Raw genomic sequence first — 13,039 nt, 5'->3', positions numbered from 1 at the left:
GAAGTGCTGTTTGTGTTTACATGAGTGCCTGTAAAGGCATGTTCTCATGACTTGTTGCTTTATTTTATGTCCAGCCATGTCAGTTCAAAGCCTGTGTGTGTGTATGTGAGTGCGTGGGGAATTCACACTCTGCCTGGCCAGGGGCTGGACCTGAAGCGAGGAGTGGCAGGAATCTCTCATCTGGCAAAGCAAAGGGGGAGGCGAAGCTCTACATCCAAGGGGACAAAAATCATAGAATTTTGATTTTTTGTCATATAATCCTCATGCCATTCATGAGGTGCAACAGTGTTTAGTGTAAACAGCTTCTGAATAAGGATGGATTGACWGTAAATGTTTGTGGTGGCAATGTCACGTGATGTGGGGCTCTCTTTGTTCAAGGTAGCTCTAAATACCTTCTTACAGTTTGAATTTAACAAGTCTAGTCACTTGAAAGGTCTACTGTATAGAAAATACTACATTGGTAATTTCTGACTTTAACAAATAAATATCGGCATCTGGGTAAAATTAGCAGAGGAAAGTGATGGGAGATTTTTCCAAAATACTGCTGCCCTCTAGCTGACACCTAATGCACAGTCATGCATGCAAGAGCGTGTCCATTTTTGCAGCTATGTGAGTAGATCTAAGCTTTTACTTTTCCTAGTAACTCCCTCTTACTTCTACAAACCATTTGGCGAAAGACACCATGACTAACTATGTAAAAAAGACAATAATAAACATAGCGAGGACATGACTTTGTGCTGTTGGATAACTTTGGCATGCTTAATGCAATATTTTTTAGAAGAAAAACAAAATCTTAAAAAGGTATAGTACAGTCAACAGTCATGTGAAATATGAGGAAAAATTTTCTAGTTAATGAAGCAGATCTGAGGCACAGTGGAGCATTTGTCAATATGGATATGAAAATCATCAAAGTTCTAGATGCTTCCAGTTTGAATTTCAGGCTTTGAACCATCTTATAATTTTATTTATGGACTTTTGATTAAGTGAAATGTATTTTTCAGGCATACGAAGTTTTTAGTTTTGAGACTAGAGCTGCATAATTTTTATTTCTATTATGCCATAGCAGACAATAATTATGTCAAGGTGTGAATGCGTAAGGGCATGCTGATAAAAGAGATTCTTACTACAGTTAGAGATGTGCAACTAAAAAGAACAATTATAGTCAGCATTAACACATTCTGGGCTCACGCTCTTAAATGTACAATATACCTCCTATGTCCATACATTATATCCAGTAATAGTTTTCCCATATGTGAATATGTAGGTGAAGGAAGAATTTACAGTATAATGGTCAAACCTCTTTCATTCAATTTATGGCCACAGTGGGCTGTTTTTTGCAAAGTGTATATTATACAAATAGGAATTATCCTTTTTGCTGTCATTTTTACTTGTAGGTGGCTGCTTCACTGCTAAAATTTTAAGTGAGGTAGTTGTTACATTCGTATTTTGGAACCTTCATTTCTAGGGTAGCCTAGGAAKTTGATATAGTACTGCAAAAATACCTAGCTCTTAGAGCCCAGTGTTATCAGTGTTACTTCAAGTTTTATGTAGGAAGTTGGAATCATTTTTGTAAACTTTATACCTGTACTGAAGAGAGAAATGCATAGTTCTACTCTCAGATACAAAGCAGAAGAGGAAGAATGGTTGTGTGGGTTAGGATTTCAAGGAAGAATCTTGGTTCTTCCTCTTCTGACCCAGTTATGAGCATCAGTGGTGGTAAAACCTCTAATTGTCCAAAAACCTTGCAAAAATTACTGAGGTTGTATGGGTATTCTCATACTTGAGGAACCTCTTTTAAATATCTCTAGGTCCTTTGGTGCCCTTTGATCATGCTTGAGATACAGTCTTATGGACTAGGCATTTTCAGGCACTTTTTTCAAGGAAAGTCAGATGCTTTATTCTATAAATTCTTCTTGTACAGTTAAGAGTTTGTATGTTCCATCAGAGCACCTGTCTCCAAGAGACCAGTCTTGTGGTGTGATTTCCAGATACCAGCAGAATTTCTTTATATTAGTAATAAGTGATATGTGTAGTAAAATGCAACTCCTAATAAAGTCTGTACAAATTAACCCCTTTAATTTTAAAGAAAACACATGCCTATGAAATCAAATTCTGCTCTGTTACGAAAGGAAGAACCAGAATCTTATAACTAAGCTRTCTAAGTCTCCACCAGTCATTAAGGAAAGCAAACATTTTGCTCTGTAGTTATAGCTCAAAAAAAAATTGTTTAAAAATGTGATGGAAGGAAAACTGAAGGATGGGACTGATGGAAGTTAAGAATGTGCCTAGATACTTCCAGGAGGATATGAAGTGATGTGAATACTGTCCAACACAGACCATGCTTTTTCTCATCATGTCCCTTGAGAGCAAATTTTCAACACACTGAAGGAGGAACAAGAAAATCCATTGAGGAACTTTTGTGTTTTTATGCTGCTATGTGTTTATATAAGGTACAACTGCACAAATAGATAGGTTTTGGACTAGAGCTGCTTCATGAGCTCAGCCAGCTCAGAGCAGATATAAATCAAACTTCTACAACTTCCCATCTCCATAAACATTTGAAGATCAGAGTGATCAGTGTTTGGAGCAAAAATTACKATCTTTCCTTTCTTCCTTATTTTCTAGTTGCTTCCTGTGCACGTTATCCAAAAACCTCATCCAAGACTTTTATGTTAACCTTTAGGTTTGCTTGGACCAAGCATTACATATGGACTGGGACCTTCAGCTTGTATCATTCATGTCTGGAAAGCCATACAGAGAGTACCAGACAGCTTTGATGCAGCTGTGGACGTAGATAGGAACATTCAGTCGCAGCTGCATTTTTGTAAGGACTGATGTCTTCAAGCCCAGGTATATTCCCCAGCAGAACATGGTGAAAGCTTCTTTCAATTATCATGCATCTTGCCAGGCAAAGTCTTACTCACAGATGGTGCTATGTGAGAATTTTTATCACCTATAAAGARTCTAAATTCAGCTAGCATAATATAGTATTTTTAACATGAGGACAGTATTGGAAGTGAAGTCTAAGACACGCAATAGAAAATCAGCATACATAAGCCTGTATTGGAAAACACAGAGTTAAATAGACTCAAGGCCAATTGATTGTAATATCAACTGAAAATGAGAAGTTATAGCCTCACATAAAGAATATTTTCCTGGGAGTCAAATCTGCAAAAGATGATAATAGGCTTCATAAGTATTATATTCTGTGCAACAGGCACAAAAGGGACAGTAATACAGTTCTTGCTTGTTTACTACATAAAACGCTAAATTATAACTATTTCAATGTTTACAGTCATGACCAATCATTTTACTGGCCCTATAGACTGTGTACCTTTGCACTGAAATCATTGGAAGCGTCATCTGCTTCTCTCAAAATCAAATCAAATTTTTGCCAGTTTTCTGCATGTGTAGTGACGTTTATATTATTCATGTGTTTTCCTGGACCCTCCCTAAACCATTCATTGCATCTGTATTTCTGCACATTTCATTTCTATAACCTGTGTGGTTTTCATTCTTGTYTATAAATTATGTATTGGCGCTAGCCTTGCATTACATGCTAGACTTCCTGTCATATGCAGCAGTCTCGGATATTAAAATTTATTTGTTCTGACCAAATTTCCAAAAGCTGACTGCTGACATGACAGAACAGTCATTGATTGTCTCCTTGTAACAAAGATTTCTTTCATCCTCAGCCATCGTTCCCTTTGATGTTATTTCATTCTTTCTGATCTGTTCCAGTTTTATTTGACCTACTGATCATAATGCATTTAGGTTTGTAATGAGTAACCGATGCCTGAGTTATAACCGCTGATGTAATTCTGTCCACAATGTGAGAGGAGATTTACATAAAAGTTGTTATAGACATCTTAATATTGCAATGCAGACATCTCAATATTGTGTTATTATTTCATTACAGCTGCTTTACCCTAATTCATGATTTATGAATATGCGTACTCCTGGCTTAATGAATAGTTGGCAACTTATTTTCATACCCAGAGACTCATTTTAAGATCCCAGTCTGTTATTCATCTGAAACTGCAGATTTTACTTATATTTATTATCAATGCCCTAAAGCAGCACATGGCAAACAGTAATGTGGTAGAGAAACAGCTATTGTCTCAGGCACAACCAGGTTACAAACACAAGCATGAAATATTTTGGCAGCTATCTCAAAACCAGTAACTTATCAGGTGATAAAGTAGCCTGAATGTTGAAAAAGTCTTAACTTGGATTTAGAATTAGAAATAAAAATTATGCTATTTCAGGTAGTTACCAGACTGTAACGGAGGCAAATCTTCAGTGTAGTCAAGACCTGAATTCTTGAGAGACAATATGACTCAAAAACCAGAAATATAAATGTTTGCAATATTCAGATTTTTAGGGAGGTTTCTTCATATGAAAGAGAAGCAGTAAAAAGCAAAAGAGGGGCCATGAAACTGTGTCATGCCAGGGTGCTAGTCTTCTGTGACACAAAAGAATTACTATTTTTGAAGTAATAGGAAAATGACTAATTTCTGGAAAGCTATGGAACACATTTGAAGGATAATTTGTCATTTAAAACATAAATATTTCATAATAAGTTACTATAAAATTGAAAAATTACTGTTCACCTTTTAGAAGGCATAATAGTTGTCAAAAGAGAGCAATCTGGAGGGAATGTGAGCTTAGTAATTAGATTACAAATAAAAATAAAGAAATACCAAAGTTTCTTAGGAGCTGAAACTCAGTTACATCTAATTTAAATTCTAAGTGGCCTCTTAGCCACAGGCTTAACTAGCATCACTCAAAGAATGCTTCGAAGTCATGGTTACTATTTGCAAAGATATTTCACGATTAAAATCACAAATTGCAATGTTGCTGGAAGCCAGATCTCACTGGCATTAATGCAGAACAAGCGCAACAAGGATGCTGCTGCATAGCCACGTTCAAGATGCTCTACACAGTYGCAGTAGTGTGATGCATAGTATGGACATTCACATATCATCCTTCCCTTAATGAAGTTCTGTGAGGTCCCCTGCAACTCAGCTGCAGTGCTTCAGTAAAACTGCRCAGCTCAGGAAAGTTTTCAGTGGCAGGTGGGTGGGAGGAGGTTGCAGGATGGAAAAGAAGTAATACAAGCACTTAGCAAAACATGGTATTGACCACTCGGGGAGGGAATGCCAAAGTAAAGGGCAGACTAGTGACAGCCAGCAGGATATTACTGTAGCTACAAGTCATCAGCATTAAGGAATGATGAAGTAGAATAGGAGGCAAGGGAGGAATCTGATAGAGATGTATAAATTCATGATTGACCCAGAAAAATTGAATAAGGAGTGTTTTGTCTGTTGTCTCTTCTACTGCAAAAATGAGTGGGCATCAAATAAAGATGGGAAATAGCAGGTTCAAAACAAAGGGAGGTGGTTCTTCACACTGCATGTAGTTCAGCTGCRAAATTCCTTGCCACAGGATGCTGTAGCTGCCTGAAGTTTGTATGGGTTCAAAGAACAACTGGACAAGATAATAGAATAAAATCCCTGGAAGGTTTTTCAATACAAAGTAAACACACGTGGCTCAGGAAGTCCCTGGGCTGAAATTGCTGGAAGCTGAAAGGCAAAGGAAGCATCACTATGTAACCACTTTGTTCTCATGCGCCTTGACAGATAACCACTGCTGGCAACTGTCAGCACACACAGCAGCTCCCCAGTCTTCTGAATGCCAGGGATGATCCCCAGGGGCTCTCAACTTGGGATTCGTATCACTTGAACAACCCAAGAGCAATACTGCGCTGCTGTGCTCGCGCAGAACCGAGCATCACGGTTTTSTCTCAAATCGGTTCACATGTAACCAGTGTTAGAGCTCCTTGCACTTGAGTAGCTGGATTAGCATGGGAAAGTTGGGTAGCTTTTGACRGCTGTAGAGGGTCTGATGAGTTAGACACTGTTTCCTTTTTTAGATGAATGATTTCTTTTAGCTAATGGTTGATGGAATAGAGCAGAATAAGCACTTTGGTATAACTGCAGAGTAAGACTCCTCTGTTCACTCCGGCTTCCTCACACTGTTCCTATAGCGTCAGGCTACCCTGAATCCAATTTGAACTCAGCATCAAAGGAGCTGTGTAAAGCAACATGCTTATGTAGCAATATTTGGCTCCTTCTGAATTTGTTAATACGGCTGCTTTTATTTTTAAAAATATTATCCCTTTTTTTGATGAGGCTTTAAAATATTGAATAAGCCAGCTTTCATAAAGCATTCTACATCAGWATACTTTTAAATATGAAGGACTAGTGAGAGCTCATGTGCTCCAGAAAGTACCATTTTTTCCTACTTAATAATTAGACTTGCTGCCAGAAATCTTCTGAGGTGCAGCACAGCTTGGAGTTAAGACTGAGCTGAGGAACAATACAAACATCATCACCTTAATTCCTTGGGCTTTTTATGACTATGTTCAAGTAGCTGTGCATTAATTTCCTTTGCATCTTGGGTCTTCCTGTGTATGACCCTGGGCATCGTACACACCAAGCGCGGAAAGGAAACGAAGGCGCAGGGGAAGACCTCACCGCTGCCTGCAGGGCCAGAGGCGCTCGCCTAACGGCCAGACCTGCGGGTGCGCCGCGGAGAGGCGGCGCACGGAGAAGCGCGGGGCGCGGCAAGGCTGCGCGCCCCAGCCAGCGCGGCCGGCGGGTGGGAGCCGCCCGCCGCGCGGACCCTCCGCGGGCCGGGGGCGCCGCGCCGCAGCAAGGCACGGAGGGGGATGTAGTCCGCGCCGCCGCCTACACTTCCCGAGGTGCCCGCCGGCCCCGCGGCCGCACCTGCCCGCGGAGGGGGGCGGAGCGCGGCGCCGCCCGCCCGCTGCGGGCTGCGCGGCGGCGGCGGCGGGCGCGGATGGTGCCGCCCGCGGCGGCGCGGTGACGGGCGGCGGCGGCGGAGCGGCTCCTCCTGCCGCGCCATGAGCACCGGCACAGGTAGGCGGGCGCGGCTCTGCCGCCCCCCACACCGCACCCCGCGCGCGGGACAGGGGCCCTCGCGTGGGCCGGGGCGCTGCCGCTCCCCCCCGCCCCGCCCCGGGGCCGTCACGTTGCGGTGCGGCTGCTCCCCGGGCGGTGCGGAGGAGCGGCAGGCCGGGCGACCCCCGTGTTTYTGCCCCCGAAACTCACCCGTGGGTTTGTATGCACGCGTGCACACCTGCATATATGTGTGGGAGGGGGGCGTCGTTACGCGGGGGGGTTCTCTGGAGCCGAAACTGGATTATCCAGTGGTAGGCTGGGAAATTGAGAGCTGACTTGGGACCGTGTGTTGCGGAGATCGGGCGTTCGCCCGTGCTGTGTGGCACCGGGGGAGGTTACTTCAGAGCGCAAAATATTGCAGTCTTCGTGGCAAATGCAGGGTCGTGCGCAGGGAAAGGGGGCGGCTTTGAGAGCTGACTGCGTGTTTTATTTCCGAGGATGCTAAATATACCCTCTGCCACAACAACAGGGAGATGCTGAATAGCTGCAGTTGTGTGGTGACGGTGTATGTCAACATGCTTAATCATATCACGTCCTCGCCGTGAGCCAGGGAGAGCCTAATCCGGACAAAGAGGAAACCGAAGGCGCTGCTAGAGCAGTGCAAAACCTGGGGGTCAAACACCTGCGTGTTGCTCCTGCTAAAAATGTACTTTGGCGTTTGTTTCCTCGTGACTGCTGAAAGCAAAGATACCTCCTTGTCAAGCTGGTTGTCTACACGCCTTTGCAGCCAGTGGTAGAAATCCGCGCTTTAAGCACGCAGCTCGTCTCCCCGGGGAGCGTGCGGGGCAAAGCCGGTGTCCACGAGGGCAGATGAGAGCGAGGGARCGTGGGTTTCAGGAAGAGCTGAACCGTGCGCTAGAAATCCTGGCCCTTTTGGCTGCAAAGGGAATCTAGATGGTTAACTCAGATGTCTCCATCTGCATTGGAGACGGTCGGACTCAAGCACAGAATCCTGTTCTCAGTTAACCATCTGTAATTCTGAATCGAAGAATTCAGAACGTTGTGAAATGTTTGAGTTCTGTAGCAGTACAAGCTAGGCTGATAGAATATTGAATTCCAAAGCTGTTTCTGTATRCTATTTAAAAGGCAAATTAAATAGACTTGTAAGTTAGACACCCACTGGAGAAGTTAGTGCAGTCTGGTGCAGATGAGAGTTGGCACAGTTGTATTTCAATAATTGCACCAAAGATGGTGTAAACAAAATAGTAAAAATGGACAGTGCTGAGATAAAAATAGTATCCTGGGGAAAAAAAATAGGGGGGAGACCTCCATGAGATTCCTTAGATCTCATTTTAAAGTAAAACTGGCAACTTTAGGACTGTTGCTTTAATTATAAGTGTCGGTTTAGCTTTGATGTTTCTGAATTTTGTGTTTGCCTGTCTGAATGGACTATATAAATTTACAGTCAACTTCCATTACACATTACATGCAAGGAGCCCACAATTACTCTGAAAAGTCAGTAGAAACTTTCCATTTACATCAACAGGCAAGTATTGTACAGCAGCGTTAATATTACAGTTAATTTGAGTGAACTTAGAGTTCACAAAAGATTTCAATCAAAATTACTGCAGAAAAGCACTTTTTAGTGGTGCTGTAACCTAAAGATGTTTCCTGTTCCAAACAGAACAAGGGTGAAGTGTGGAATCAAATCTGCCTGATACAAGATTCAGGGAGTTATTGCACTGTTGGGCAGTCCAGGAGAAATATTTTTCTTTGGTCTTCCTGTTATTCTGGAGAAGGAGTAAACTGTTGTGGGTCTGTACTTGTAATGCCAAAACCTTCCTTGCTGAGTGTATGTCTCCTCCTGTGCGGATGTAATACGTCCTCAGCTATCCCAACCACGAGGGCCTCACGGAACCCTATGACTCTGTTCTGCCACTTTAACCATTAGATTGCGTTTTAATATAAAAAAGTTTCCTTTTTGTATAGACTGCTTTATTTTGTAATATACAGATAGAAATTATATCATTTAAAATGCCCCAATAGTACATGCTCTGAAACATTATATTGTGTAACAGACTGCAAAGTCATGGTATAATTTTAAATCTAAAAAACATGTTCATGTGACATAGTAAAATACAGCTTAAATGCATTATTATTTGTTTCATAATTAGATTATCCTACATATGATTTTTATTAGCTAAATTCCATATATTTAGCATTGATGTGAACCCTTGAACTCTTGGCTGAAAATGTATCTAAGAAAGMTCATTCATCTAAGAAAGCTCATTCACTGCTCTTATGCCTGTGAGATTTCGCATGACATGCATGTGCTTTTAGGATTCCAAGTGTATTTTTCTTCTTGAAATCATAGCAAGAAGAACAGAGTGGGTTAAAACTTTGAGATTGAGAAAATTAGGTTCCTATCAATTTCCAGAAATAGGGTACCATGTTGTCTGTTATTTAAGTGAAGAAAAAAAAAAGGAATCACAGAGCTAATTACATGCTAGATAAATTATTTTAATTTAGATTAAATTAAATGTCATGACACAAATGACTATTTAGTCTTTAAACTATTATATTAGATGGAAAATTGGACTGCATGGATCAGAGGGCAGCTAATGAAGTGGCGCAGCCCAAGTGGAGCACAAAAATAGAGATACTGGTTACAAAAGAGGTTGCRCAGTTGGTTACATAGGTTCCTGCTCTGCTTATGAGGTGCTGAATTCTTTGTCAAAGGTCATGCAAATATGGCAATAGAAATTGTCTCTGGAAACAACACTGTGGTTGTTTTAGACTGTAAGATATTTTACAGTGAGATATACTTTTCCCCCCATATTTTCAGCCCTTCATTTTGAGCATAGTAAAAGAGAGCATTCAATTACCCGATAGAAGCAGCACGAGGTCATCTTGTTTTGGAGTTCTCCTCAGCCTAATTAAATATGAATGCGTGAAGATTATAATGCACGGTCGTCCAAGTTCTGTACTTCAACAGAATTAAATTACTTCATTTCCTCGCCACTTTAGCCACRGTACAGTTTATCTGAAAAATTAAGCAATGACACGTATTTCATGATGGTAATTTATTTCTATGAAATTGAATGGCCTGGAATATACATTTTTTTTTGTTGGATTGTAGTAGAATAGAAGCCATATTTTAGGATTCTTTAAGGTTTTTGAGTGAAGATTTTGTCTTCCCAGCCAGTTAGAAGAGATTTTTTGCTCAGTGTGTGACATCTGTTTAATGGCATCATGTTCTTAGCCTGTAAGAGCGTAGAGCACTGTTGCAAGAAGATGAACTAGGTCAGAAGAGATGATCRGGTGATAGCTATGCCGCCTGGTAACTTCTGATGGCAGGGCTTCCAGGCCTTTACGTGCTGCCTGAATACCCTTCTGGAGAGCCTGCTATCTGTCTTTTGGAAAGGAGTTTTAAATAAATCAGACATTTGGGGCTTTCTGAGCAAGGTGTGTTTCTTACCAATTTGCCTGTTTGCAGCAGAARACAGAAATGAGCATATTCCATAGCTGATACTGCAGGCCCATCTCACTGCCAGTTCAGTGCAGCGTTAAAGCCAGTATACTTCTGGGTTTGCTTCCCAGGAGAGCTGTGATTTGTGTGTGTTGTGCCCAATGTCAGCACTTCATCATAAAACCATAGAGCGCTAAGACATATAAAAAATGCTGCTTCTATCGGGTAATTGAATGCTCTCTTTTACTATGCTCTTCTTTAAAAAAGAAGAGACCAAAAAAGAAGAAAAATCAACTGAAGTACAGGTATTGAGGTAACCTTTTCCCTCTTTTACCTTCTATCCAAAGGACTGGCCAGCTTTGCSTAGTTTGACCAATCATTCCCGTTCTACACCATACAAACCTCCAAATCTGAGTTTTCAGCTGTGGAAACGTGGCCCTCTTGACTAGTGTTAACTTTAAGCTCGCAGCTGCATTTTTCCAGCCCTTCTTGTAGCGGACAACTAGTACCATTAACTCACCTTTATACCGTGGGATYTCAGACTAAGTATTCACAATAACAACTGCAGCATATTTGTGTGGGGAAGTGGAACGTGCTGCTTGGGGGTTTAACCAAGGGGAGCAGTGGTAACTACCTAGGTGAGAGCAGGCACAAGCAGCAAAGCTGTATTTGCTCCCTGATTCACTTCCGCAGAAGTGCCGGGTGAGGCAGAGCCTTTGAGGTTCTTGGGCAATTTGTTGGCTCGCTGTCTGCATCCTTAAATATATCCTTAGGGCAAATTTTTGCGAATTTAGATTATTCTCTGTGTCAGAATCTATTAGTGGTGTCTCAAACCCTTAACTGTTATCATCTGAAATGTTAGAATGTTGTTTTCACAGCTTATTAGTTGGTGTTCGTGCTCTGAAATCGAGATGGTATATTGTTTTGCACAAAGCACAGTATTTATTTTTCTATTTTAGAAAAGGAATGTGAGATGAAAATAAACTCTGTTCAGTGAATATTTCTGTCTGTTTTAGGATCCATTTCCCCCCTTTCTTTGTAAAAGCAAGTAATCTTCTACTGGCATAAAAAGTTACATTTTAAAAGCATTTTAATGTTCCTGTAGTAGGGACTTTTTATTTTTTAAAATCTTTTAATTTTAGAAGTAAGTAATACTGTTCTTGTTGAGCAATAACAGACTACATACTACAATTACTAYTTGGTAAATATGAGGAGCAAGTGTGGTATCTTCATTATTATTATGTAGTAACTGCTGGCAAATACAGTGTCCAGTACCTTGGAAGTTTTCAAATATCTCTTCTATACTTTCATTCCTAGCCCAGATCAATCTCTGATGCTTCGGAAAAAGATAGAATATGCTTGTCCCATGTTCTTCCTCTTCCCTTGTATCAGTTTCAGTTGAGCTTCAGGAGCAAATTTTTTTTTCCCTGACCCATACAGATTTATGAAATRAAAAAACCAAAATACAGGTAAGGGGCAGTAATCATACGATACCTCCAAGTCTTTTTTGGAGGTTACCAGTAACATGGTAATTGAATGGCTGTGACAGTCTTCATATGGTAAAATCCTTGATGTATTTTAGTAGAAGTTAAAGGTTGATACATATCACATGTAGAAGAAGTCAGAGATTCTTTTCTKCTTGAGTTTATCATAAAAAAGCTTTTGGCAGTGTAGGACATAGGTCATTATACACACTGTYCTCTACAGGCACGTGACTTAAGGATTCATCAATAGCCATGAATCTTAAAATTAATATATCAGGCAGTTTACTGTTGGATGTCTAAAGACATATTGGGGTMTTCTTTGCTAAGCGATATTGAATGGGTCTAAGTGACTATGCACTATTTTGTGCAGAGATTAGTTCAGAGAGTTCTATGTTAGAGACTACTTCAGCTTTTGCTTAAYTTACTTATACTTCTGTCAGGAAAGTTCCTTGGGGTTACATTTATAAATCCCAGACTGTTGCAAATATTGCAGTTTAAAATGATGTGAATGTTCTAGAAGTCACAAACATTATTCTTAGATTTTCATCTCAGTTATTTTTTGTTCATTTTGTTCAGTTTACAGMTTGTTTACAATCTCTTTTCTTTTCCTGTTGATGATCTCAGTGCTGCAGACTTAGCTTGCATCTGCAAGTTAGGGTTTTGTTCTTTAGTTTCTACAGAACAGTGAGGTTTTTTGATGGGGATAAATTTAGTTTGATGTAGTCTTGTAGAGTCCACTTTGCTCTTGTGTTTCTTTTGGCTTGGAAATAATAGCAGTATTAAAACTATCACTTTGTAACAATTTTAGATGTAACACAGATACAAATGATTGACTCTTGATGGTTGTATATGTGATTGTGTAGGGCACAGAGAGCAAAAGRAACCACAGAAACAGGCTGTATTGCTAGTATTACCCTTGAAGACAGGAAGTCTGAAATGGAAAAGGATTTGCAGCCAGATCACATAAATGGAATACAAGGCAACCTGGAACAGCTGGGGCTTCATATGTCTGTGCTGCTAGTTGTAGCAAATGTCTGGCAATGACTTCAACACCTTACCCCTGTGACTTGCACATATGCTATCCATTCTGCTATCTGTTAACCTGGCTATAAGTCAGGCTCAAAGAATACACATTTACTTCGGAAGCGCCAAAATTAGGA

The 13,039-nt window shown here is 40.7% G+C and overlaps 1 protein-coding gene across 6 annotated transcripts in view; it reads left to right on the top strand.

Moving 5' to 3' along the window:
* The first annotated feature begins 6,861 nt into the window (after positions 1-6,861).
* ABLIM2 (actin binding LIM protein family member 2) overlaps positions 6,862-13,039 on the top strand; it is a 141,129-nt gene continuing 134,951 nt past the window's right edge. For all 6 annotated transcript variants that reach the window (XR_014896430.1, XM_085309616.1, XM_085309617.1 and 3 more), the window contains exon 1: positions 6,862-6,944. Coding sequence is in view for 5 of the 6 variants with exons in the window: in XM_085309616.1 (XP_085165742.1) it covers positions 6,929-6,944 (16 nt within the window). In the remaining variant the exon portion in view is untranslated. The remainder of the gene's footprint in view (positions 6,945-13,039) is intronic.

Source organism: Rhea americana, unplaced genomic scaffold, assembly GCF_003343005.1.
Source record: "Rhea americana isolate MKP2758 unplaced genomic scaffold, rheAme1 scaffold_30, whole genome shotgun sequence".
Classification (NCBI taxonomy): Eukaryota; Metazoa; Chordata; class Aves; order Rheiformes; family Rheidae; genus Rhea; species Rhea americana.
Note: the sequence above shows the minus strand (reverse complement) of the source record. Positions and strands in the feature narration are given on the sequence as shown.